The 27,334-nt window shown below is 37.8% G+C and overlaps 2 protein-coding genes across 11 annotated transcripts in view; one reads left to right on the forward strand and one right to left on the reverse strand.

Moving 5' to 3' along the window:
- Nucleotides 1-563: 563 nt before the first annotated feature.
- On the forward strand, nucleotides 564-17,900 carry NUDT13 (nudix hydrolase 13). 5 transcript variants are annotated; one of them, XM_015067669.3, is made up of 9 exons: nucleotides 564-706; nucleotides 5,904-5,995; nucleotides 9,272-9,411; nucleotides 11,171-11,305; nucleotides 12,125-12,231; nucleotides 14,265-14,390; nucleotides 14,555-14,666; nucleotides 15,736-15,890; nucleotides 16,841-17,900. In XM_015067669.3, the coding sequence occupies exons 2-9, from the start codon at nucleotides 5,913-5,915 to the stop codon at nucleotides 17,033-17,035; spliced, it is 1,053 nt and encodes a 350-aa protein (XP_014923155.1). In that variant the 5' UTR covers nucleotides 564-706; nucleotides 5,904-5,912; the 3' UTR covers nucleotides 17,036-17,900. The 5 variants fall into 5 exon arrangements, with proteins under 5 accessions (XP_014923155.1, XP_026918068.1, XP_014923154.1 ...); XM_015067668.3 differs by lacking the exon at nucleotides 564-706 and adding an exon at nucleotides 3,633-3,803; XM_027062266.2 differs by lacking the exon at nucleotides 564-706 and adding an exon at nucleotides 3,758-3,808.
- The window catches only part of ECD (ecdysoneless cell cycle regulator), a 47,165-nt gene continuing 21,405 nt past the window's right edge, over nucleotides 1,575-27,334 (reverse strand). For 2 of the 6 annotated variants that reach the window (XM_053207510.1, XM_015067661.3), the window contains exons 10-15: nucleotides 25,383-25,489; nucleotides 25,065-25,248; nucleotides 23,409-23,476; nucleotides 21,710-21,924; nucleotides 19,243-19,453; nucleotides 1,575-1,864 (exon numbers count right to left, since the gene is read on the reverse strand). In XM_053207510.1, coding sequence (XP_053063485.1) covers nucleotides 1,779-1,864; nucleotides 19,243-19,453; nucleotides 21,710-21,924; nucleotides 23,409-23,476; nucleotides 25,065-25,248; nucleotides 25,383-25,489 — 871 coding nt within the window. In that variant the 3' untranslated portion in view covers nucleotides 1,575-1,778. Of the gene's footprint in view, nucleotides 1,865-12,812; nucleotides 13,079-15,883; nucleotides 16,907-19,169; nucleotides 19,454-21,709; nucleotides 21,925-23,408; nucleotides 23,477-25,064; nucleotides 25,249-25,382; nucleotides 25,490-27,334 lie in introns of those variants that run through there. The other 4 variants (XR_008292268.1, XR_008292269.1, XM_053207511.1 and 1 more) reach the window with 4 other exon arrangements.

The raw sequence follows: 27,334 nt of genomic DNA on the forward strand, positions 1-27,334 counted from the left end.
TGGTTGATCAAGGGATGCATTTTAACACAAGCTGCCACACATCTAGACACAGTCAGGTCCTTTTAAATTGCAGAATTTCATGAAATGTTACAGGTAGTTCTAAAGTGGGTAGACAGAGACAGAAATAAATATATAGAAAGGTTGAAAGTTATCTGATTTCCTGCCTCAACACTCCTTCCCTCCCCCACAACAAATATGCTTTCTGTGTATTAGGATGGGTTTGACTATCTTTTTTTTACTCAAAATTATGCTAGTTTATAGTCTCCAAAGACACAGTTTTCCAAATAATGAATTTTGAAGATCTTAGATCATGCTTTTGACAATCATGGTTAACTTTGCAGTTGGAGTGGGTAGCAGCACAATTGTGGATTAAGCAATTCCCAGAGTGCATCTCTAGGTGGATTCTGAGGAGTGAGGCAAAAGCATGCTTACAACTAGTTAGCATGAAAATAGAACTACGTTTCCCAGAGTGCATCTCTAGGTGGATTCTGGGGAGTGAGGCAAAATCATGTTTACAATTACAGCTAGCATGAAAACAGAACTACATTTCCCAGAGTGCATCTCTAGGGGATTCTGGGAAGTGTGGCAGAGGCAGCCATGGTCCCTGTGGGGAAGGGAAGCCCTACTTCCCAGGAACATTAGAAGTTTCCTGGTTTCTGCTGATTCTTGAGGCCTAGGAAGGTGCCCTCCCCCAACAGAATTCAGAGTGAGTACAGTAGAACAGAAAACTGTTGAGATTCCAAGTGCAGGAGGGATTTTATGGGGAGACATAATCAAAACTTGAAAAAAGCTCTCGGTCACAGCATTTTGTAATTTTAGCTTAGTCTCCCTTACTTCTTGAAGAAACCAGGGAATGACCACAGTTTTACCTGGTAACTGAAGCTAATATTTTTCTGATACTTTCTTGGAGAGTCATTTAAAAATGGAATTTGCTAACTTCTTTGCATTGTGCCTGGATTATATTTGAATTAAGGGAGGAAACAATGTTTAAAAAGCAAACCATAAAGCTACTTAGTGAGACCTTGAAATCTGTATCCTCAGTTTTGCATATTTCCTCATTCCATTGAGGTCCACAGTAATGAATAGACAGACTGTCTGAAAAGGGCTCTCGCAAACACTACCAAACTTCTTTGTAGATGTACCACAGAGATTCGAGATGGGCTTTTTCTTCATGTTGTAGTGCTTTATAAAGTAATCTTTCTTCAGTTAAGATGAACAGGATGAGAAATGTGGGAATTATTTATTACAGGAGGTTGAGAGAAATTGTTAATCTTAACAGTCTTACCTCCTCATTGAATAGTTGTTGGTAAAAAATAATATTCTTTCATCTGTATTAGTCTTTGTACTTTTTAAAAACATGAATGTTAAAAATGAATGTTAAAAAGTGCTTTCCCATGTATTTTGCATCAAAACATGGGTTTTGGAGCCATGTAGCCCTGGGTTTGAAATTACCGCTTTCTAAATTGTGATTTCAGATTGGTTAAACCTTCATCTTCCTCACTTGTAAAATAGGATAAATTCATTCATTCATTCATTCATTCATTCACATGTATTGTGTTTTACACTGTGGTAGGACAGTGCTAGATGCTATAGATAGGGAAAGATACAATCCCAACCCTTAAGGATTTTGCAGTCTAACGGACCTGAGAATTAGTATGTGAAAACTTGATGGTTGTAATACACTTTAGATCCATTTTCTCTCCTTTCTTCCCTTGTGAGAAGTGAGACAGACACCAAGCTTGGACAAGATAGGTAACAGCCCCAGGTCACAAATTCAGTTAGTTGGGTGCCTGGAATAAAAGTCCAGAGTCTCTTCCATGCTGACTTCCCTGTTCCTTCCTCAGTCTGGAGATACGCACAGGCACTGTAAACAAAATGAAAGGCAGGCCTCAGTTTATCATCTAAGGCAAAATAACAGTGCTAGTATTTTCTTCCAAAACTCATTTAGTGAATAGTGAGCTTTTATCCCTAGCTTGCCATCAGGAATAAAATATGATAGTAATTGCCAATTCAAAGAAAAACAGCTATTCTCTTTGTAATGTGGCATTTGAGTGGCTGGATGTGAGGATCGTAGCAGGTTTACCAGTTGTTTTCCACCGTGTTTACTAAAGGTGAGCCCTTGAGCCAACACACATTGAATAAAACATCATACCTTAAGATCCCTAAAAGAGTAAACAAATCACAAACCATTTAGAAAAAAAGCAACAAAGTTTCCCTGCATTAGATTTCTAAATAGTATGGAGCTATGAGAAATTACATTTTCATCCTAAAAGTAATTCATATATCCTTCTTATGGTTAAAAGAACCTCTTTTTTTCTACAGAGGTTCAGTCTTAATGACTGAGCCCACAGAGAAGAGCAGTACATATAGCAGTTGGTTCCTATAGTGTGGTCCTGTGATCACATTATGGAAAATGCTATCAATGTACTATAAATGTTCTAAAAATTAGAATGGTTGAAATGCTAGTGTAAAACCACAGTAAATAAATGAGCATGGGACATCAAACAATTTGAAAAGGGAAACCGGAACTATTAAATCTCAAAACACTCCCAAACTCTATAGTTAATCAAAGAGATATAACATGAAAGTCCCCCCACCCTCGCTTTTTTTTTTTTTTATTTAAAGTAAATACTACTGAATCTTGTAAGTGTGGCAATGTATAGAAAGAACCATAGGATTTTAAACTAAATTTTGTCCCAGTAATTCTACTTTGGGAAACTTAAAAGAAGTAACCTGAAAATATGCACACAAGTACTTAGTGGTATCTTATTTCTGGTAATTTAAAATAAAAAATCAGGGGAATGCTTAGCAAAATAAGGATGAGTCTACCTGAATGTAGTATTATGTAGTTGAAAAATTATATAGCTTATACGAAAACATAGAAAATTCCTTATGACATGTTTTATGAAGGCAAGTTGAAAACAACATGTCCTCAGATTACAAATATGTAGACATTATATGTGTAAAAAGATTAGAAAATGCATATTAAATTATAAGTTATATTTATGTGGTGATATTATGGATGCTCTCACAATTCTGTTTTCTAGATGTCCTATAATGTAGTTATGTTAACTTTATAATTTAAATGAGCTATTTAAAAGAGAAATAGAGCTGATTTTTAAGGAAATCATTTTTTCTTCTTTGACTTTTAAATAATCTCTTACTGCTCTCTATACTGCTTTTATAAATTTTTTTTTCAACGTTTATTTATTTTTGGGACAGAGAGAGACAGAGCATGAACGGGGGAAGGGCAGAGAGAGAGGGAGACACAGAATCGGAAACAGGCTCCAGGCTCTGAGCCATCAGCCCAGAGCCCGACGTGGGGCTCGAACATACAGACCGCGAGATCGTGACCTGGCTGAAGTCGGACGCTTAACCGACTGCGCCACCCAGGCGCCCCACTATACTGCTTTTATATAAGACGTGTATAAAAAATATACAAGGGACCATTTAGAACAGGAATTAGACTTAATCTTTATCTATTAGATTTATGGCTTCACCAATGAAGGTACAATTCTCAGTTAAAATAAGTCTGGTTTTCCTCTTGATTGTTAGTATGTTTTCAAACCTACATTAAGAAATTGACTACGTTTTTTACAAGCTCTGTGACCACCATCCCGTGAGTCAGCTGACCACGATAATCTACAACTAGCTAAAGTTAATTTAGTAACAAAAACTAGGCAAAACATCAGGAAGCCAGTGGGCCACACAGATTAGTTGGTATAGCTACAACCAAACAGCTCTTGGCTGTCAGGATTCAAGGAATGCACCAGAGGAAATCCTTTTGGTTCCCAGGGAATGTGGTGAGGTACTCCTAAGAACACTGGCTTGGAACTAGCCTCAGTATGCAGTGAGTCTCAGGAACGACTACTTATTACCTTTATTTTATTGTAAAGGAGTATGTACAAATGGTTAGAATTTTTTTTTAAAGTACAGCAGTGTATAAGTAAATGTCAAAATTATAAGTACCCTTTTCAGTCCTTCTCTCCATCCCATTCTTCCAAATTAGTCACCTGTTAGCAATAGCGATTTGGTATGTTCACTTCTAGTCACCTTAAGATATGTTTACTGGTATGTATATGTCCTTTTCTTTATAAATTAGATCATGGTAAACCAACCAAATATTATCTGCTTTTTTTACTTAATCATATGTTCTGAATATGTTTCCCTGTTACTATATATGTACATTTCCACTGTTATTTTCTATTTATTTTTAAGAGCTGTATATTATTCCCTTTTAGTACACTTTTCAGTTAACATTCCAGTACATATCCTTTCCTTCTTAGGATAAATTTCTAGAAGTAAAAATTGCTAGGTAAAAGGGATGTTTATTTAGCATTTTGATAGATATTCCCAAATTGCCCCCCCCCAAATATTTACATTCTTAGAGTTTGTACATGAGACATACATATATATGTGACATGTACATATATGAGAAATGTAAATACATTTATTCTAGCATATCACACAAGTCTTTGGGTTATTAAAATAGGGATTATGCTTTTAATACTCTCCCAGAATGCTTTGTAACCCATATATCACATGTTGTTTTCTGGGAAAGCTGTGTTTGTTTTCTCTCTCCTGCTAGAGTCCCTTGACAGCAGGTTTTTCATCTGGTACATTTCTGTGTTCCTTAAAGGACCTTGCCTAAAGTCAGCTTTCAATAAACACTCTTTGTTGAATGTCGTTTGCTAAATATATTTTACCCTTGGCTAGGACATAGATTTAGCCAAAACTGTCCAAGGATTAGTCATCAGTGATTCACAATTATGCAACCAAGAAGTAAGCCTAAACTCAGCGATTTGTTTAGTGTTAAAGCTTGCTTCCCTTGGGCACAGTTAAAAGGGTGGTTGGTTATTTAACTGTACTGATTTTCTCGTTTCAGTGGAACTCCTTGACTTTTATTGCCAATGTGAAATGTACTTTTCATGGGGAATAAAATACTTATTGATAAACAATTTAAAAGGAATCACCTTCTGCAGAATGGATTCATAAGATACAGAATTTTTTTTTCTCTCACAGTGAGATTCAAAAAATAGAAAATGTCTTGAATTCATGTAGATTTGCATAGCTGCCTTTGGAATATTTTCCTAATGGCCATGATTTTATATTTTTCTTATCTATAGGATTCCTCTTACTTCATTCTTGGAGGGACTGGTTTTCATATATCCTGAGGAACTTTAGCTCCATTACTCTGGAGACACTCCCAGGCTTACCTGTGTATTAGAGTAATGCTAGCTGCTGTAACAAACTTCAAAAATTCAGTAGCTTAATATGGTAGAAGTTTATTTCTCCCTCACAAATAGTCCAGAGTGGTGTGGTAGAGGGGGGTTTGTGGTTGGCAGGTGGCTTTTCTCGGTGTTGTGATTCAAGGATACAGCTTCTCCGTCTAATGACTGCCATTCTGGAGTCTTCTAGGTAGGAAGAAAGAGGATGGAGAAGGCATACCCACGTCTTAACTGCTTCAGCCTAGAAAAGATATACATCACTTCCACTCACATTCCATGTTAAGACCTACTTTTGGCCCTGCTTAGATACAGGAGAGGAGAGAAACGTAGATCTTGGCTTAGCAACTATGTTCTAACAACAAATCCGCAATATGGAAGGAGGAGCATATATTTTTTTATGGATAGTTAGTGGATTCTCACAATAACCTATTAGGTAGGCGGAACAGGTTTCAATTTTGGATTAGAAGAGGTACTGAAAAGTTGAAATCCCACAGCTAGTTAGTGGTAGAAATGCAATTTAGAAAAGCCAGATCATCTGACTCCTATTCAGTTTCTCTTTCCTTAATATTAAAAAGTAATCTTATCCTGGCTTAAAGTGTAACCCTCTTGGTGATTCATTACTTTAAATTGCATACTATGACTTCTTTTTTTTTTTTAACTCCTCTTTTCTCTAAGGACCTGACAATGTCCCTGTATTGTGGAATTGCTTGCAGGAGAAAATCTTTTTGGTCCTATAGGCTGCTGTCAACTTATGTCACTAAGAGCCGGTGAGTTGTGACCGACCTGAGCTCTGATTATTCTCTTTGGCCCATTACATTATAAAATATAAATATCTCAAAATCCTATATTAAGGAATCCTATATTAAGGAGAATTAAGGATGCATGATTAAGATTTACATATGGGGTTCCTGGGTGGCTCAGTTGGCTAAGCGTCCCAGTCTTGATTTTGGCTCAGGTCATGATCTCACAGTTGGTAAGATTGAGAGGCTTTGGGCTCTGTGTTGACAGCACAGAGCCTGCTTGGGATTCTCTCTGTCCCTCTCGTGCACAAGTGTTCTCTCTCTCTCTCTCAAAATAAATGAACAAATAAAAAGATTTACATATAAGGATGTTCATTGCAAATTATTTATAATTGGAAACATTCTAAATAAACTAAATTTCCAATAATATCTAAAATATCTGACATACTTAAATATTTAGTTCTATTAAGATAAGAACTTTGTCTTTCCTGCTATGGTACCCCTAGTGCATAAAACAATACCTGGTACAGAGTAGGCACCGAAGGATTGTTGAATGGATGAATGAACAGCAAGGGACAAATTAATTGAATTATGGTATGCCCATATGATAGAATGAAAAACTATACTGTAGAGTGATAGTTCATGAAGTTTCCTGAAAATAAGGTGATAACTCTAATCCCCTCACCCCCTAAGAAAGAACTAAACTACCAGTGAAAGATAGACCAGGAAAAAAAAAAAAAAAACTATACCAGTATAGGTAGATGGTAAAGGACTTTTTTTGTCACGGCTTGGGCAAATTTAAAATCCATGAATCTGAAATCACTGTCCTGCTCTCATAGTTTTGGGGTTTAAATTTGCACCATCTGTGTGGTATGGATCCGAAACCCAACCTAAAAAAAGAATGTAAGTAGTAGTCCTAGACTTATAATACCCCTGGGCACCTTGCAGAAGCAAATATAAAATTCCTCTGAAGAGATACAGTCCTAACCAAGGCTTCCTACATAAAAAGCTCTGTCAGACAGGAATGCCCAGTCCAAAATTTAAAGACCCCTAAACATACAGTCTGACATAAGCAGGAGAAAATAAAATTGCAGCCCTTATTTTAGATACTGTTGGGCATTTAGGTTATTTGCAGTTCTCAGGCTGAGACTTTGAGAGCAATAATTGAATTATTGAACAATTATTGAATAGTCTAAAAAATGACTGTGTTAAAGTGACTTAAAAATGAGTAAAAAATCCTGAATGAAATTCTTTCAATAAGGCACATGGTATGAAAAAATGTTAAAGAAAAAAAGGCTACAAATTAGTAGGTATGGTTCTGAATACACCTACATTCATATAGATACACAATAAATAGTTCGAAGAATTCCCAGGTGTAAAGAGCGATCATCTCTGAATGGTGAGGTTCTTGATGATTTCCCTTTTTTGAACAAATTGTTAACTATATTTACTGATTTTTACTGATGACTTTTTATTTTTATAAATAGGAAAAAAAACCAGTTTAAGTCTGATAATCTTAGTGTTGTTTCCATGCTATTATAACTAAGGGAGGAAAATGAATTTTTAAAATTAGTGTTCCTGATCAAGAAGAAAAATGTAAGGATCTTTTTGGATCTCAGTTCCAGTTCCAGTGAGGCCTTGAGTTTAAGAACTTAACCTGGGTGTTTTTGTAGGTGTTTTGTTTTATAGGGTCATTAGGGCAAAGCACAGGTTGTACCACTCTTACTGTTCTCTTAGGAAGGCAGCAGTGTTTGTTCTATTGTTTATATTTGGTAACTTCTGAGTGGCACATGTCTCTCCTTTGACATGCATTAAGTCTTTGCCCCAGGAAGCCGCAGTCACTTTTAAAAGGTTTATAAATACCATGAGGATTAAGATCTCAGGTTTCTTTGGTCTTGTGTTTATAAAGAGCTCACTGTAACTCCCTTTATCATACAGTCAAAAATAGGTTCTGGGGCGCCTGGGTGGCTCAGTGGGTTGAGCATCAGACTTCCACCCAGGTCATGATCCCTTGGTTTCTGAGTTCGAGCCCCACGTTGGGCTCTGTGCTGACAGCTCAGCGCCTGGAGCCTGCATTGGATTCTGTGTGTCCTCTCTCTGCCCCTCCCCTGCTCACACTCCCTCTCTCTCTCAAAAATAAATAAACATTTTTTAAAAATTAAAAAAAAAAAAGTTTCCTAAAGAGACCACTGGGGCACATTTATCATTTTGCTTTGCAGTTCCATGTTGAGCTAACACTATTGATGTTACAAAAGCTCCCAGATCCTACAGAAAATAACCATAAACTGTTGCCCAGTTAAGTGACAAAATCTGCCATAAGTCTGAGTCTCTTTGGGGGCTTTTAACAGGCAAGAATTGTTATCCCTAAGGCTCTAGAAGGAGAATCCCACATGCAGTACCCCTTGAGTCATGTGGACCCTGACCTGATTTCCAAGGCTCTTGACTTAGGTCATCTTTAATGAAGGTGCTCGGAAAGCCTAGAACTGGATCAAATACTATTTCTTTTAGAGAAACTAATGATAGGATGTTGTCTTTTCTGTATTTGTATTTTGGCTATTGAAAATATTACACTTACTAAGTTAAGTGTAGGTCAAGCATGGGCATCACTTTCCCATTAGTGGTCTCTTCCATAGAAATAAGGAGCTAATGGTGTCCACGGGGGTGGTGGGGTGGGTGGGGACTAGATGTTTGAAGCTACAATGGATTGAAGATAAAATCTGGTCTTTATCATCCCTAGACTGAATGAGAGTTACTTAAGTTATACTGTTTGCTCTTTGTCTGCAATAATAAAGTCTGCTCCCATCTCTAGGTATTCTGTGGTTGATGTTTTATCACTGTACTTGTTTTTCTTTCACTCCACTGCATGTAAATTCTTGCCTCACAGCGTAATATTGGCAAAGTACCTTGAGGTTCAATTCAGTAAATATTTATTACCCTTGAAGTTCAATTCAATAAATATTTATTGAATTGAGCCATTCAATATGCTCATTACTGGAGATACAGAACTAAGGCTGACCCTGTCCTGAAGGAGATCATAGTTTTTCGGGGGAGACAGACAAATTAACAAATGGTATAATAGAAGTGCAACCACAGAAGTATGGGCAAATGTGTATAGTAGCACAAAGGAAAGAATGAAATGATTGCCTGCAGCCAACTGAAACCCTTTTCACAGCAATTTAGGATATAATATAAATAAAAGGAAGTAACTATGGTAGGAGAGGGATGCAGGGACAGAGTTCTAAAAGGTGAATGTTGTATAAGTAGGTGTGGTTTTGTAATGCTTTGATTATTTCCAAAATACAGGTACTTATTTGAACTGAAGGAAGATGATGATGCATGTAAAAAAGCCCAGCAGACAGGAGCATTTTACCTCTTTCATAGCCTGGCTCCTTTGCTTCAGAAATCAGAACATCAATACCAGGCCCCCCAGCATAGCCTGCTAGGTAAGCCCAAAGAGGACCTGTAGAATAGACCAGCCTGTGGCCATTAAGCAGAATTCCATCCGTATCAAATCCCTGAGAAAGGATCTTTTGTTTGACCTGAGAGTCCAGATTTTTCAAACTGTTTCTGCCAGTTAGTAGTGTACAAACCTGAGTTGTCCAGATATTATATGGTGATGGTGTGAACCACTACTGCCTTAAACGAGGGGTTAGCGAGACTGCTGTCCAAATTGGAACCCACCGCTTGTTTTGTAATGTAAATATTTATTGGAACATAGTCACGCTCATTCATTTACATGTTGTCTGTGGCTGTTTTGGCACTACAATGGCAGAGCAGTTGTGACAGGGACCACATGGCTTGCAAAGCCTAAAATATTTAGCCAAACCCTGCCTTAGGCCAGTGATTTCCAGCCTCCATGGAGTTGCACACTGTTCTACTGTTTAAGATCTGCGTCAGGACTTCATTTCTTCTAGAAGGGTCAAAATAAGGGGTGCCTCAGTGGCTCAGTCAGTTAACTGTTCAACTCTTGCTTTTGGCTCAGGTCATCATCTCACAGTTCGTGAGTTCAAGCCCCACATTGGGCTCTGTGCTGACAGTGCAGAACCTGCTTAGGATTGTCTGTTTCTCTCTGTTTCTGCCCCTCCTCGACTCTTCTCTCTCAAAATAAATAAATTTTATTTAAAAAAAATTTTTTTTCTTTTAACGTTTATTTATTTTTTGGGACAGAGAGAGACAGAGCATGAACGGGGGAGGGGCAGAGAGAGAGGGAGACACAGAATCGGAAGCAGGCTCCAGGCTCTGAGCCATCAGCCCAGAGCCTGACGTGGGGCTCGAACTCACGAACTGCAAGATTGTGACCTGAGCTGAAGTCGGACACTTAACCGACTGAGCCACCCAGGCGCCCCACAAAATAAATACATTTTAAAAAAATTTTAGAAGGGTCTATGGCCATACCACCCTGAACATGCCCGATCTCGCCTAAAAAATTTTAGAAGGGTCAAAATTAAAAGTGATTTAAAATTAATTTGTTTTGAGAACTCTTTTAGGGTATGTAACTAGGCATACCTAAGCCATTGGGATTTTGCATTCAAGTACTCTCAGTTTTACATGATATCACTATAATACTGACTTCTAAATACAAACAAAGCCAGTGAATTTCCTCCATGGGTCAGATATTGGAGTATTTGGATAGTTTCTAGCAGTGCGGAAGAGTATAAGGATGCCATCAGAAGGCAATGTTATGTTGTATTATGAACAAATAAATATAAGTCCTTCATGCAGAGGAGGACAGGTTTTCTCTCTAGGCATCATTTGTCTTATACAGACTGAGATCTCAGATGAATCGTCTACCCTAGTCCATACAAGCAGCATAATCTGGAGACTAAATCATATTTAACTGATTTGTTCTCTTCCACTTTAAGCGTGACACATTTTTTTCCCCAGTATCATACTACATTAACTATTGTGTATTTTTTTAACTAGGGGATATGCTCCTTTCATGATACATTCATGAGAGTCCAGTGTTACACAGTAAGAATTCCTTCTTTAGTCTAAACACTTTAGGTGGCTGATGAGAAGGTGGAGGCCTAGAGAGGTTAAGTGATTAGACCAAGATGACATTGCTAATTAGCTGCAGGGCAATGACTAGAAGCAGGTATATCTACTTCAAACTGAAGTAGAGGATTTCCTATGAGTCTAATATGGCTGTGGTGATTTAATTAAAACCTTTGTTTTTCTCCCTTCTCCCTTTCTGTTTCTTAGAGTTGGAAAGGCTCCTAGCTAAGTTTGGACAGGACACACAAAGAATAGAAGATTCTGTGCTGATTGGATGCTCTGAACAGCATGAAGCATGGTTTGCTCTGGATCTAGGTCTAAATAGCTCCTCTTCCATAAATGGTATAGAACATTCTTCCTAATGGGCACTTCCCAGTGGTGCTCAGACTTTGGGGTTTCAACATAATAGCAAAATTTCAAAGAAAATTTTGAGAACACCAAAAGGTTATTAACTTTGTATTTTTTTTTAAGTTAGGATATAAAAAATCCTACCATCTACTATCATTATCATTTAAAGAAAGTAAAGAACATTTTAATACCTTCTCAGGTGGTAGGTACACCGATGTTTATTGTATTATTCTCAGTACCTTGATACATTTTATATTTCTTAACTATTTCATAAGCAATGTTTTAAAATTAATGACATTGTTCTTATCTCAAGTGGGAAGAAATATGTTACCACGCAGTAGCTCAGGGTCTTCAGACCTACATTTGGGAACCAGGTTGGTATAGGTTCATGGCTCCTATTAGGCTTTCCTTCTCTCTTTCAGGGTCTAGGTGTAAATGTAATGATGCTGGAATGAGGTGCAGATAGAAGCCTAGACATTCCATTTTACCTCTTTTTCAGGGATAGCATGTGGCTAGTGCAAGTATTTTACTCTGAAGAGGATCTTGAGAAATACTATGCTCTAATTTTTCTCAAATTTGCATGAACATAAGAATCACCTAATGCTTATTAAAAAATACAGATTTCTGGCCCTCACTCCCTTGCTGTTCAGAATCTCCAGGTAGAGGCTTAAGAACCTATACATTTTTTATTTTCCCTAGGTTAAGTCTTATTAGGTGAGTTTGGGAAACACTATCCTAACAGGTATCCTTGAGAGGGGCCCCAAGGCAAAGTTTGGCATTTGTTGCATTTCATTCTCATTTCTCCTTTTCTAGCTTCCTTACAGAAACCAGAAATGGAGACAGAGCTCAAGGGGTCTTTCATGGAGCTGAGGAAGGCTCTCTTTCAGCTGAATACAAAGGATGCCTCCTTGCTGTCCACGGTAGATTCTGACTTCTCAGTTCTGTAGAAAATTTAGTAAAGCAGTGTTGATGGGTGAATACATGCATGCATATGCAAGGCTAGGATGACATTTGATTTCCTCCTGTGCAGAGAGATCATAGTCCTTCCTACAAACCTTGGCTGGACAATGTGCTGTAGGAAGAGTGCTTATTCTTCTTCCTTTTGTCCTTATTTTTGGCAGGACCATTTTCTCCTATAGCAGTCTGATTATCAGCCTCATGATATTTTTAATGACCCACAGCATAATATATACATCATCATGTTACTCCTATGAGAAATTACTTTGTATAGCTTTAATGACATCCTCACAGCTTTGGATTTCACTTGCTGAAGTACTTTTGGTTTTTCATTTATTTTTTTTTCTGCAAATATATATTTTTTAATGTTTATTTTTTGAGAGAGAGAGTGAGCAGGGGGAGGGACAGAGAGAGAAGGGGACAGAGGATCCAAAGCGGGCCCTGCACTGACAGCAGTAAGCCTGTTGCGGGGCTTAAACTCATGAACTGTGAGATCATGACCTGAGCCAAAGTCCAACTTTCAACCAACTGAGCCACCCAGACACCCCTGCAAATATGTTTAATGCACTTAGATTACACAGAGGAAGAGGAGCAAGAAAGAAACAACATCTAGGTGAGTCGCCCAAAAATTCTTACAGATGTCCCAGGCTGGCTGCAGCCCCCAGGAACCGAGTCACTACTGACATTAGAAATTAATATAAAATTTTACGGAAGTCTGCTCATTGCAGCATTCAGGTACTTGTACAAAGGGAGGGCTCTCTCTACAGGGCTTGTAACAGGAACCCAGGTACCTCACCTGGCATGGAGAACCTAGAAGCCAGAAAGAAAAGACAACTGGATTAAAAAAAAAAAATACGGTCAAGAGAGTTCTCTACTGGTCTGCTCCATAGAGTACCAACCTTCAGGTTTTTTCTGTGCTCTCAACTCCATCTCAAAACTCAGTCCCAAGGCTCTTGTGTTTACTTTTAAAAATGCTCAAGCCCTTTAGACTCTTCCCCAAGGCTTCCTAGTCCCTTCCCTAAAGCCTTGCCTTTGGAACAGGGAGAGAAGGGCAAGAAATTGTTCATTTAATTTAAAAAGACACCTCTAAACATTTTTATTTGCAAACAAATTCCACTTTTATTGGGAGGAGTACATGTTGAGGTAATGTCTTATTTTAAGTTGGGTCATAAGTGCATGGGGCATTCATTACAATACTTTATATATTATATGTACTTTAAATAATTCATAATACATTTAAAATATACTTTCTTTTATTCATATTAGATGCTAGAGGAATATGTTCAGACAGTTTTCCTTGTTTTTAAAGTTTAAATGGTTGGGTGCCTGGGTGGCACAGTTAAGCATCTGACTTCAGCTCAGTTCATGATCTCATGGTTTGTGAGTTCGAGTCCTGCCTTTAGGTGAGCATGAGCCCCACTTCCAGCGAGCTCAAGCCCCATATTGGGTGAGCCCCGCTTCTCTCACCCTCTCTCTCTCTCTCTGCCCCTTGTGGGATTCTCTTTCTCCCTCTCTTTCTCTTGTTCTTTGCTTGCTTACACCCTCTCTCTCTCTCTCTCTCAAAAAAAAAAAAAAGAAAAAAAGAAAAAAAGAAACCAAACAAAAAAAGTAAGTTTAAACAGTTAATAACCATTTAAAGTAGGTGAGCTGGAGGTGCCTGGGTGGCTCAGTCAGTTAAGTGTCTGACTCCTGATTTTGGCTTAGGTCACGATCTCACAATTTGCGATTCGTAAGACTGAGCCCCAAGTGGGGCTCTGTGCTGACAGCATGGAGCCTGCTTGGGATTCTCTCTCCCTCTCTGCCCTTCCCCTGCTCGTACTCTCTCTCTCTCTCTCTCTCTCTCAAAATAAATAAACATTACAAAAATAATAAAGTAGGTGAGCTGGAAAGGGATTGGCTTTTCCCTTTGACTTGCTCTAAATACTAGGCCCAGGACTATTATAGGTGAGCTCCATATTCTTTCCAAATGAAACCAAGCCCATCTTTGTATTCCTAGGCTCAGGCTCTTCTCCATTGGCATGACGGTCATCAGTTCTGTAGCAGAAGTGGGCAGCCCACCAAGAAGAATATGGCTGGCAGCAAGCGTGTATGCCCTTCCAATAAGATTATCTATTATCCACAGGTAAGCACTACTTTAAAAGGACAGTAATCCAAGAAGGCTATGCACTACTCTGTCCTGGGGACAAAAGCCTGTACAATTCAAAGGCTCTCCTTAGTTATCCAATCCTTCATCCCATTAATAGGCTCCAAAGCCCTAATGTCGAAGTTTCTATCCCCTTTTCCTAGATGGCTCCTGTGGTGATCACTCTGGTGTCAGATGGGACTCGATGCCTGCTTGCCCGCCAGAGTTCCTTTCCCAAGGGAATGTATTCTGCCTTGGCAGGTTTTTGTGATATAGGTAAGGAGTTTAGAGCATATACAGATGACTGGAGGACACAAAAGCTTAATAATAGTAGGTATTTCTTTGCCTTGTTGCCACAGTGCTTGGAGTATTAAGCACCCTCTTCCCTATGATGTCAAGAAAACTGCCTTCTTTGGCACCTGTGTGGTTCAGTTGGCTGAGCATCTGACTCTTGATTTCAGCTCGGGTCATGGTCCTAAGGCCAATGAGATGTCAGGCTCTGTGCTGAGCATGGAGCCTGCTTAAGATTCTTTCTCTCTGGAGTGCCTGGGTGCTCAGTCAGTTCAGTGTCTAACTCTCAATTTCGGCTCAGGTCACAATTTCACCGTTTGTGAGACTGAGCTCCATGTCGGGCTCTGGACTGACAGTGCAGAGCCTGCTTGGGATTATTTCTCTCCCTCTCTCTGTGTCTCCCCTTCTCATGCTCTCTCTCTTCCTCTGTCTCAAAAATAAACAAATATTAAAAAAAAAAAAATAACTGCCTTCTGGCATTATAATTTTTCAATATTAGGCAAATTTTCAAGCATACAGCATAGCTGAAAGAATTCTACAGTTAATACTTATCCATACACTTACCACCTAAATCCCATAATTTTTTTGTTCATTTACTTTATCACATATCTATCTATTCTATCCATCCATCAATCCGCTTTATTCTTTGATGCATAGTTTGCAGACATTAGTACACTTCTCCCTAAATATTTCAGCATGCATTGTATTAACTAGAATTCAGCATTTACAGGTTGTTTTTTCTCAGTCTGTTGGGGTAAAATTTGCAAATGGTGAAAGGTGGCATTAAAATTTTATTAAGGCTGAAGTCAGCAGTAGCTTCTCCCACTGCTACTCTTATTTTGCACTACAACTAACCAAATGACTAGTGTAAGTATTGCAGTTCAGCCTCCAGCCCCAGACTTGATTCCCACTGTTACAGAGACTCGGGGATTTAGGGCTCTCCCAAGAATACTTCATTGAAACTTTGGAGCCAGTTTCCGCTCCTTTCACAAATGGGCATCTGTATCACCCTTCCCGCTGCAGGGCTGTCCTGAATTAATCTGAGTGCTTATAGGTGAAAGCCTGGAAGAGGCTGTCCGGAGAGAAGTTGCAGAAGAGGTGGGATTGGAGGTGGAAAGACTACAGTACTCTGCATCCCAGCACTGGCCCTTTCCTAATAGCTCACTCATGATTGCTTGTCATGCAACTGTGAAATCAGGGCAGACAGAGGTAAGTTCTGATGCTTCCCTTCTGCTGTTTATTTCCTTTGCTTCACTCAAGTTGGTTAGTAGGCATGTGTGTTATCCAGCATTGTCTACATTATACAAAGGATGTGTAACATATGATTTGGTCCCTTGAAGAATTTGCAATCTTATAAAGGAAACAATCTCCATGAAAATTCAGAGCACCAACATAATCACCATTTTTCCTTATTTGTATCTCAGTCATGAGACAGTTTGCTTTTCATCATCAGGACTTAACAGAGCATCTTGCACAGAGAAGGCACACAATAAATATATCAATCAAATTGAATGATGGATTTCAGGATGGGTCTTACTGTTCAAGTCTGTTAGGATGTTGGGGACTAATTATATAAAATCCTAGGTACTTCTGGTAGAAAGGGATTTAGATGTTGCCTTACCCGGCCTCATCTTGCTTTTCGGTAGCATGCCTTGACAGATGGCATTGTGGGCACAGGTTCCTACCTGTGTGTTTCGGTTTGCATAGAATTCGTAATATCTCATCTGTCTCAGCTTCCTGTGGGGGGAATTTGCGTTGCAAAGAAGATACTACGCTTTTGATTATCACTAATTATCCCTTATCCTTTAAAGAGGAGTAATTTTATGTTTTTAAATAGAAAGTTATATAATCAATAGGGGCACAAAGAAAAACAAACATTATTTATAAACTACACCTCACTGTTAACCACTCTTCAGTATTTCAGTATTTGTGCTTCCAGGATTTTTAAGATGAACTTTTTTCTTTTTCACTATTTACAAAAATATATTTAACTCTCACCTTTTAATTATGCCTCTCTTGCTTCTGTGCAATATCTAAAACTCCCAGCCTATAGATCCCAGGTATTGCTCAGTTCCGAAAACATCTTCTCACGTTTGGCTAGAGTATTCTAAATTTTATAGCTCCTAACCTTACATCCTGTTTTTCTTTATGTCTTTTAGATCCAGGTGAACTTGAGAGAACTAGAGGCAGCTGGCTGGTTCAGTCATGATGAGGTGGCCACAGCCCTGAGGAGAAATAATCCATACACTCAGCAACAGAATGGGACATTCTGGTTGCCCCCCAAGTTAGCCATTGCCCACCAACTGATTAAGGAGTGGGTAGAAAAGCCAAACTGTTCTACCCTGCCTGCTTAACTCAGGTTGAGACATCTAGATCCTTTCTCAGTATCTTGGAGGGGCATAAGAGAGATCAGTTGATAAAGGGGAGGTGATAAAAGGCCATCTCCAGGACAACTTCATAATAAGGCAGAATAGAAGGTAATCCTACAGTGGGCTGCCTTTAACAGCAGTGTTAAGGAAGTTCTTCTTCAAAGGCAATCAAAAATGCCAAACTGATAAGATGACGATTGTCAAAATCAGAGGGAAAGTTGAAGCATTAGTTTGGATATAGGCCTTTGTTCAGCAATTTTCATTGAGGCCTTGGAAGCAAACATCTCTTCAGCAGGTATCTTGTTAATGCTGGATTTATACTAACTGCCAAAATGTGCCTGATAGAATTTTATCTTACTATTGAAAGTATACAGCAAACCTCAACCCACTCCTGACTTTTCATCCTCACAGAATTAAGAAAAATAGCACAACCCGGGATTTAAATAAAAGTCATATTTAAGTCATCTGAAGGGATGAGGAAAGTGGGAGCCAAGGTCTTCCTCAGGGTACTCTGTAATAAATCAGATGCAGTGATGTTTTGCTGAGGTAACTGCACCCCAGTGGGGTTTATGATAGTTAAGTCTTTTGCAGTTAACTTGCTCAACTTGTGACCCAAGGAAAAGATGATCACTTTGCCATGTCTGACTTCCTAAATGCACAACAGTCACTGCCATTTGCATACCCAGTTAAGTGTTGTAACTTCACTTAAGGGATTAGTGAGGATGAACCATTTCTTGAGCTTTATCAGATAAACTAATGTAGGATTTCTCATCATTCATGTGTCATTCTACACCTCATCATAGAAGAGAAGAATTTATCTGGAGGAAATAAAGTAAATTTCCACACCTTTGTTCAGATGCATTTTTCTGTCTTACGAAGTGAGGAAATTATAGAAAGTGAGAATTTGGGACAGGGGATAGGGAGGGAGAAAAGCAATCTGTTAGTGTGATAAACATTTAAGTCCAGGTTCCAAATGTGGAAGAAATGAAGTGATGTACAGAAGAAATACAGTTAGAGGTCTGTTTGAAAAGAGGAATGGCCAGGAAAGAGTTGTATCTTGGGATGATTTTAGGTACTAATTTATGATAAAAGACACAAGTGCCAGAGACCCTAACATTATTCACACATCAAAGTCTACAGGACTAAGCAAAAGAGATTCTAGAATTAGACAAGATGAAGCACTGAATTTCCCTCTGATCCCAAAAGGTCATTGCTTTCGCCATTGCCAGCAAATCATCAGTGCTTTGGGGAAATCAAAGTGCCTTCATCAGGAAACGTTGAGGGATAGTATGTGACAGGTCTTGATTGTCCTGCTAGGTTGGCAGCTTGCCCTGACCTGAACTGAACCCAGCATGTAGAAGGGAAAAGCACTCTCGAAAGAGAGGTCCTGAGATTTCTTCATATCTTGCAGTTAGAAGAAAACAGTTCAGGGTCCATGTGTATTACCATCTCCCAATGTTTTCGGTCTCTATGTGGGTGTGTTTGTGAGCACATGTGTACACATCCCCCAATCTGAAAATACTGACAGAAAGGGGAGTGTGCAGGATTCCTGGTTATGAGTTTCTCAAACTTACCATGGAGTAACTGTTTGCTTTTGGATTAATGTGTTGTTTTAGAAAAGAAAAGATGTGAGAGGCTAATAGAGGAGCTGCAACGTTGAACTTTGTTTCCTGGCAGTGAGTGGGGAGAGGGCTTTGCTTCTTAGAACTCCAAGGATATCTGAAAAGTGAGGCAAAACAGGGCAGGGTTCGGGAACTAAAAATGGCAGATAAATAAAATGAACTTTGGTACAGGGCCTACCTGGATAGACAATATTCATGTGGCAATGAGCTGTGAAGGTGCTAACAATAAAAAGAGCCCACTCAGTTCATGAAGCAGAATAGGAAAAACAGGTAAAACATAAAAACAAATGTATCTATTACCAGAGTGAGCCTGGTAATTGGAATAAAAAAGCAACTCATTCATTCCTTATTTTTGCCTTTAACCCTTAATAAAGATAAACTTAATGTTCTAAACATGGAGTGTGTAAATCAGGGGCTGCCCAGAAACTTGATATTCTGTCTCCTGCTGACTTCAAAACCTTTTATGTTACCTCATAGTCATCCACACTACAAATGAGCACAATCAGACTCAATATTTATTTAAGAAGAAAAAAGAGGTGAGATGTGCTGGTTAATCTTGCATCGGCTTACTTGTGGGTCTGTGATCGGTGTTATCAGGCAGCTGTACTCCCATGCTTTGTAAAAGGTTGGACGCAGGTCCTGCCAGGCCAGCTTGGGAACTATAGGATTCCAGTATGTTGGAAACCAGGTTCAGGTCTACGTCCACTGGTGTCATAACAGATCCTCCTGCACCAGAATCTTCCTCATCTGAATTATTACTGGTAGTCTGGGAGAGAGGTTCCTTATTGATAGAAAAGAAAATCATGAGATAATAGGCCATTAGGTTGGATGGTAGTTACAATAAAAACTAAACAATGTAAAATTGAATTCTAAATTAAAAAGGAAATTTCTTATCCTTAATGACAAAGTAAAAATGAAATCTAATAAACCTTACAATTTAACACACACAATAGAATGTGGTTCTAAAGATTAAAACACACTTCTTTCTAGGAAAAGTTTTTATAAGTTGGACTTCTTCCCCATTCTGAAATAGCCCAAGGGAGATAACCAGGGTTAAGGAGACATATTTATAACTTACCTAAGAGTTGTAAAAGAAATAAAAATGAACATTTTATATATATATAAAAGAACCTATTTTTTTTCTAAATGAAAGAAACTAGATTTCTTTTTTTTTTTCCTCAATGAAAAAACTTCAAGTAAAAACCTGAAGTTCTGCGGAATTCAACCACAAAGATTCTGAGTTATTACCTGAGCCTCTGGTTTCACAGGATGGGGAAAGGATTTGAAAGACTGTAGCGTGATCTATAGACTATCTTTGCTATTCAAAGTGCAGTTCAAGCGTCAGTAGCACATGCACTGCTTTGATGCTTGTTAGAAATGTAAAATCTCAGGCTTCACCCCAGACCTTATTTAATCAGAATTTTGTTTATTTCCTACATTTTACTTCTATTTTACTTAGATCTTTAGATGGTTCATATACATATTAAAATCTAAGATACACTCCTTTAGATAAATCTAACAATACGGTTTCTTGGTTTTTATGAGGTCTGGGCAATAATGGAAATGATTCTAGTTTAAATGTAGTTTAGATGATGAAAGCAAGGTGAGTAACATTCATTAAGGGCCTTGTTGCGGGTTTTACTGTTGTCTCATTTGGTTCTCATGTTAATCCTACAACATAGGTATTATTGGTTAATGGATATATATTCACAGTGGGTGGCTCAACTGGATTTCAAACCCTAATCCAGAAGTTCCACTCTCCTTCATAATGTCTTTGAGGTATAGGTTAGACACTGATGGTATAAAAACTAGGATAAAAAAGAGTGTAAGATGAAGTCTTAATTTGGTTCTAAATTAAAAAAGAAAAAAAACAAACAGTATTAAGACTTGAAAATTATTTAGATATTTAAGATCCTTTCTCTTTTTTTAAAGTCAGTGTAAGCTGCGAGTAGTAGAATGCAACTGCATAATCTGACCACATCGCATGACTTTTTAAATACTGATAACAGAAGAACTAATATAATTAAACTTAAGGGGCATCTCAGTGGCTCAGTTGGTTAAGCGTCCAACTTTGACTCAGGTCATGATCTCGCAGTTTGTGAGTTTGAGCCCCCCATCAGGATCTCTGCTGTCAGCCTGGAACCCGCTTTGGTTCCTCTGTCCCCCTCTATTTGCCCCTCCCCAACTTATGTTCACGCTCTCTCTCTCGCTCTCTCTCAAAAATAAATAAACATTAAAAATTTTTTATTTATTTTTTTATTTTTTTTAACGTTTATTTATTTTTGAGACAGAGACAGAGCATGAACGGGGGAGGGTCAGAGAGAGGGAGACACAGAATCTGAAACAGGCTCCAAGCTCTGAGCTGTCAGCACAGAGCCTGACACGGGGCTCGAACTCACGGACCACGAGATCATGACCTGAGCTGAAGTCGGCTGCTTAACCGACTGAGCCACCCAGGCGCCCCAACATTAAAAATTTTTTTAAAAACTTAAAAAATAAAGGGGCGCCTGGGTGGCTCAGTCGGTTGAGCAGCTTCGGCTCAGGTCATGATCTCACAGTTTGTGAGTTTGAGCCCCGTGTTGGGCTCTGTGTTGATAGCTCAGAGCCTGGAGCCTGTTTTGGATTCCGTGTCTCCCTCTCTCTCTCTGCTCCTCCCCCACTCGTGCTATCTCTCTCTCTCTTTCTCAAAAATAAACATTAAAGAAAAAAAATTTTTTAATAAAAATTAAAAATTAATTTTAATAATACATTTATAAATTTAATACATTTATAAGTAATAAATGTAATACATCAAAAATAAAAAAATAAACTATATTTAGGAGAGTAAAGTTAATAATCTTTCATCCTAATAGTTAGGGAAACATTAGCAATCTTACATTCTTATTTATTTCAAATAAAAAAATCAAATTTATCACCAAAAAATGATCACAAATCAAAAAAAGGAAAGAAAAAGAGAAACTAAGATAAAATATAGTTTTAGCTTTCCTTCATAATATTAAGATACTCAGACACGGGAAAAGGTTAAACACACACGTACCATTTGCTTCTGGGTGGTGAAACTTTTGCCAATGCTGGTATTTGCCAATTCCTGGTCCATCTGGGCCATGTATGACTTGAGATCATTAAGAGTTCCTTTTAAAGATGCTTCTTCCCCAGTCCCCTGTGTTTTAAGATCCAAGTCATCATCACTGTCTAAACATTCAAAGTCTTCATCATCCAGATCATCAGAATCTGATTCATGAGGTCTTGGCCCTACACAGACCCCAACACAGAAAGAGCCACATGGTAATTTCTTCTTGAGTAGTTATACCTTTCAAAAGAGTTAAATATTATCTTCATAAAAGGACCAATATACACAAATTAACTTCATAAAAACCCCTTCCAGAAAATGGTACTGCTGGCAGATATTTTCAGAAAAGTACATAGGCTGAACTGAAAAAAAAAATTTTTTTTTAAATGAGAATTCAATTACTAAAATTTTTTTAAAAATTTAAAAACTACATGAATATATTTTGATACAAATATTCAAGCCATACACAGAGTTATTATTGTCTCACAGCTCACTCTCTTCCCAGAGTTAAACATCTTTTAACAGTTTGGTGGGCATCCAGGCCTTTATGTAGTCCTACACATATGTATATAAACATAAGGTTCTTTTTTTTTTTTTGCACATACATACATATTGAACTATGGTTTGCTTTTCCACTTATTTATATGTCTTGGAAGTCCTTCTTTGTGAAAACATAGATGGACCTTATTCTTTCTTAAGAATGCACAGTGTTTGGGGTGGCTCAGTCGGTTAAGCGTCCGACTGGCTCAGTCGTGATCTTGCGGTTCGTAGGTTCAAGCCCCACGTCAGGCTCTGTGCTGATGGCTCAGAGCCTGGAGCCTGTTTTGGGTTCTGTGTGTGTCTCTCTCTCTGACCCTCCCCCGTTCATGCTCTGTCTCTCTCTGTCTCAAAAATAAATAAATGTTAAAAAGAAATTTTTTAAAAAATGCACAATGTTTCATAACAAACGTACTACAATTTTTTTAACCATTTCCTTCTCCATGGACATTTGGGATATTCTAATCTTTTGCTATTAACAATGTTGCAATCACCATCTTAGAACATTATGTCTTTTTCATAGTGAAAATTCCTGGCAATAAATTACTAAGTCAAAGGTTATAAATTTTCTAGGATACCAAACCACCGTGAGAAAGACAACTTACAGTTCCACGCTCACGGTTTGACAGTGCCCATTTCTTCAGCTCTTGAGAAAACTGGGTATTGCCAATCTTTAGAATCTTTGCCAATATGATCGGCAAAAAAATAAGTTCTTATTTTGTATTGTGTATTCACTTACTAGAAACAGTTAAGTCTTTTCAAATATTTGTCTATATTTCTTCTTCAAGGCACTGCCTATTTAAATCCTTTGTTGACTTTTAAATTTGGGCTATTTGTCTTTTTATTATTAGTGTTAAGTACAGTAAGTCTAAAAGAGAATAAACAGTATTAACATGGAAACCACATCTGGCCACATAGCATTCACTCATTCAAATAATGAACGAGCAGCAACTATGTCCGGCACTGAGCTAAGCATTCTCTGCAAAATCATTCAACTGGGCAGAAGTTCATGGTTGAAAGCAACTTAAAATCATGAAGAAAAAGCAAATACTTTGACTTCCAATGCTCCAGTGCTCTAGCCACAGCCTTGTAGTTTCAAAATGAAAATAAACATCGTACTGTAACTTACCTAAAATCTTGTCAAAATAATTAAGAAAAGAATCTGCATCAAAAGTGATTGGAGCCTCAGAAGGTTCTCTGCAAGGTTAAAGGAAAAAGACCATTTATCGTAAACATAACTCTTTGGAACTTTTTTTAAAGCAGTGCCATTCTTAGGAACACTACCAGATATAGGATCTCAAGAGGTACACCAAGAAAAACTGTAGTTTAAATGGTCTTGAGGGCAAAAGAAATGGGAAAGACTGATGTAAGAAAAGTAAAAATTGCACTTTGTTTATGCACATTAAACTTATGCCAATTTAGGGACCTACCCACCATCCACCTCCCACAAGATATATATAGCATTAGCAGAAGAAATCACTTATCTGAGTTAATTTACATAAAGTCTATTTCTTTAAGAACTAAACCTTTAAAAGTAAATAAGAATATACCTTTCTTTATCTCTGCTTTCTTAGAGAATACTGAACATAAATTTTAATCTTCTTATGAGGCTTAAGAGCATCAACATGAATAAAGATATATTTGCTATACAAGTAACAATTCCATCTATCTTATTTTCTTACATTTATTTGCCAAATGTAACTTCCCATTTCTCCTGTTATTATTTCTTTCTCTGATGAAATCTTTTATTCCCCTCTTTTGAGTGTGAAGCTTACAATCTGCTTGTTGGTAGCAGATCTGAAGTGTGGGTTTGCTGAGAGCTAGATGTTAAGAGTCATAAAGTTCTGAGTAAAAGTTTAAAGAGTAAAATGCAGTTTCCTTGCACAGCTCTGGGATGGAAGCTTTTAGATCTGTTGAGCAGTCTCTCTGACTTACTTTAAGAATTGCTGGGAAAGCAAGCTGGTGCAGCCACTCTGGAAAACAGTATGGGGGTCCTCAAAAAAACTAAAAATAGAACTACCCTACGACCCAGCAATTGCACTACTAGGTATTTATCCAAGGGATACAGGTGTGCTGTTTCGAAGGGACACATGCACCCCCATGTTTACAGCAGCACTATCAACAACAGCCGAAGTATGGAAAGAGTCCAAATGTCCATTGATGGATGAATGGATAAAGAAGATGTGGTATATACATATAATGGAGTATTACTCGGCAATCAAAAAGAATGAAATCTTGCCATTTGCAACTATGTGGATGGAACTGGAGGGTATTATGCTAAGTGAAATTAGTCAATCAGAGAAAGACAAAAATCATATGACTTCACTCATATGAGAACTTTAAGAGACAAAACAGATGAACATAAGGAAAGGGAAACAAAAATCATATAAAACCAGGGAGGGGGACAAAACAGAAGAGACTCATAAATATGGAGAACAAACTGAGGGTTACGGGAGGGGCTGTGGGAGGGGGATTGGGCTAAATGGGTAAGGGGCACTAAGGAATCTACTCCTATAATCATTGTTGCACTATATGCTAACTAATTTGGATATAAATTAAAAAAATAAAATAAAACAAGTTAAAAAAAAAAAGAATTGCAAAGGATCAGGCTATTAAAAATATGACTCCAAAAAAGTCATCAGGGTACTAGGCACCAAAAGAGGGAAACATAGCAGTACAAAAAAAAAAAAAAAAAAAAAAAAAAAAGAGTGGAAATGGCAATGACTAGATGACTTTAACATCTGGGTTTTAACTACTTAGATATTTAGACTTTAACACAAATTACCGAGGCAGCTCTGCTCCTTTGTGGGTTGAGACTTTAGATATGAAAGCTTTCATGCTCTCTGAGACTTGAGTCAAGTCATAGTTTTGTTCCTCCTTCTTGGAAATGGGCTCTGCTTCTTTTTTGCCAGCAGCTTCCTGCAGTAGCTGGTCCAGCTGATCTGGTGAGAGATCTAACCACTGGTCATCTGAAAAAGAAGAAAACATGATACTGCCATACTGTACTCACATGGCAGGTACTCTCAGAGAAGGGCCCTATGAGACCTAGCGGAATATTTTAATTTTTCCTCACCCTTCTGCTCTCTCTTGGCCCATGACTTACCATCTTCTGGGGGAAGATTAGCTTCTTCCTTCTTAAGCTCTTCTATATCAAATGGTGTGTTCTGTAATAAGGTTAAGATTTCTTCACCTGGGCTCAGAGCAAGAGAGCTATAAAAAATAAAAGACATGGGGATTTTTTTATAAGACAGCTCAGAATAATAATCACAAAAAAATATTTTAAAGCTGGAGGCAATTATCTAGTCTAATTTGTTTTTAAGCAATTGTTTTAAGTTATAGACCCCTTTTTCTCAAATAAAATCTTACCAGTAACTCTAAAATATAAAAGAGCTCAAAGAAAAAATGCTTTGTACAGCAAAGGAAACCATCTACAAACTGAAAAGGCAACCTACTGAATGGGAGAAAATATTTACAAAAACATATATCTGATAAAGGGTTAACATCCAAAATATATAAAGGACTCATGCAACTTGATAGGAAAAAACAAATGTGATTTAAAAATGGGCTGAGGACCTGAATAAACATTTTTCTAAAGAAGGTGTACAAATGGCCAACGGGTACATGAAAAGGCACTCAACATCACTAATCATCAGGAAATGCAAATCAAAATGAAAATGAGATATCACTTCACACCAGTCAGAATGGCTACCACCAAAAAGACAAGAGAGAATAAGCATTGGTAAGGATGTGGAGAGAAGGGAACCCTTGTGCACCGTTGGTGAGAATGTAAATTGGTGTAACCACTATGGAAAAAAGTATGGAGGTTCCTCAAAAAATTAAAAATAGAACTACCATATGATCCAACAATTCTACTTCTGGGTATATATGTAAAGAATATTGAAGAGATACCTGTATTCCCATATTCACTGCAGCATTACTCACAATAGCTAAGATATAGAAACAACCTAAGTGTCCCAACAATGGATGAAAAAAGAAGATGTGCTATATTAATGCAATGGAATATTATTCAGAGAAATATATATGAGAAAGAAGGAAATCCTATTATTTGTGAAATGGATTGACCTTGAGGGTATTATGCTAATTGAATAAACCAGACAGAGAAAGACAAATACTGCATGGTATCACATATATGTGGAATCTAAAAAAAAGTAAAGCTCATAGGAACAGAATAGATCAGTAGTTGCCAGGGAGTAGGAGGTGAGAGAAATAAGGAGAGGTTGGTAAAAGGGTAGATAGTTTCTGAATACAGTCTGAGGATCTAATGTAAAACATGGTACCCATAGTTGAGAACACTGTATTATATAATTGAAATCTGTTAAGAGAGTAGAACTTAAATGTTCTCACTGCTCCCCCAAAAAGATAAATATATGAGGTGATGGAATTGTCAATTAACTAGTTAGTGATAATCCCTTCACATGCACATATCTCAAATCACCATGAAAAAACAAATCACCATGATATACACTTTAAATATCTTTAGATTTTGTTTCTCAATTATATCTCAATAAAGATAAAAAAAAAACTGCTTTGATTAAAATGGAGTCCGGAGGCTCAGAGATATATCTACTTCACCTTTGCCTTTCACTCTGAAGCAGGCTGCATGGAACACCATCTTGAAGCTGCTGACTTAGTGCAACTCTTTTAATTTATATATAGCATATATATATGAGGAAAATACGAACTAAAATGAATCTTGCATGTATAATATGCTAGGCTAGCACTTTAAATACATTTTCTTATTGGGGCGCCTAAGTGGCTCAGTCGGTTAAGTGTCCAACTTCAGCTCAGGTCATGATCTCACGGTTCATGAGTTTGAGCCCTGAGTTGAGCTCTGTGTTGACAGCTCAGAGGCTCCAGGCTCTTTCTCTCTCTCTCTTCTTTCTCTCTCAAAAATAAACATTCAAAAATTTTTTTACAAAAATCCTCAACAAGATATTAGCCAACCAGATCCAACAATACATTAAAAAAATTATTCACCATGACCAAGCGGGATTTATACCTGGGATGCAGGGCTGGTTCAATATCCACAAAACA

Source organism: Acinonyx jubatus, chromosome D2 (assembly GCF_027475565.1).
Source record: "Acinonyx jubatus isolate Ajub_Pintada_27869175 chromosome D2, VMU_Ajub_asm_v1.0, whole genome shotgun sequence".
Taxonomy (NCBI): Eukaryota; Metazoa; Chordata; class Mammalia; order Carnivora; family Felidae; genus Acinonyx; species Acinonyx jubatus.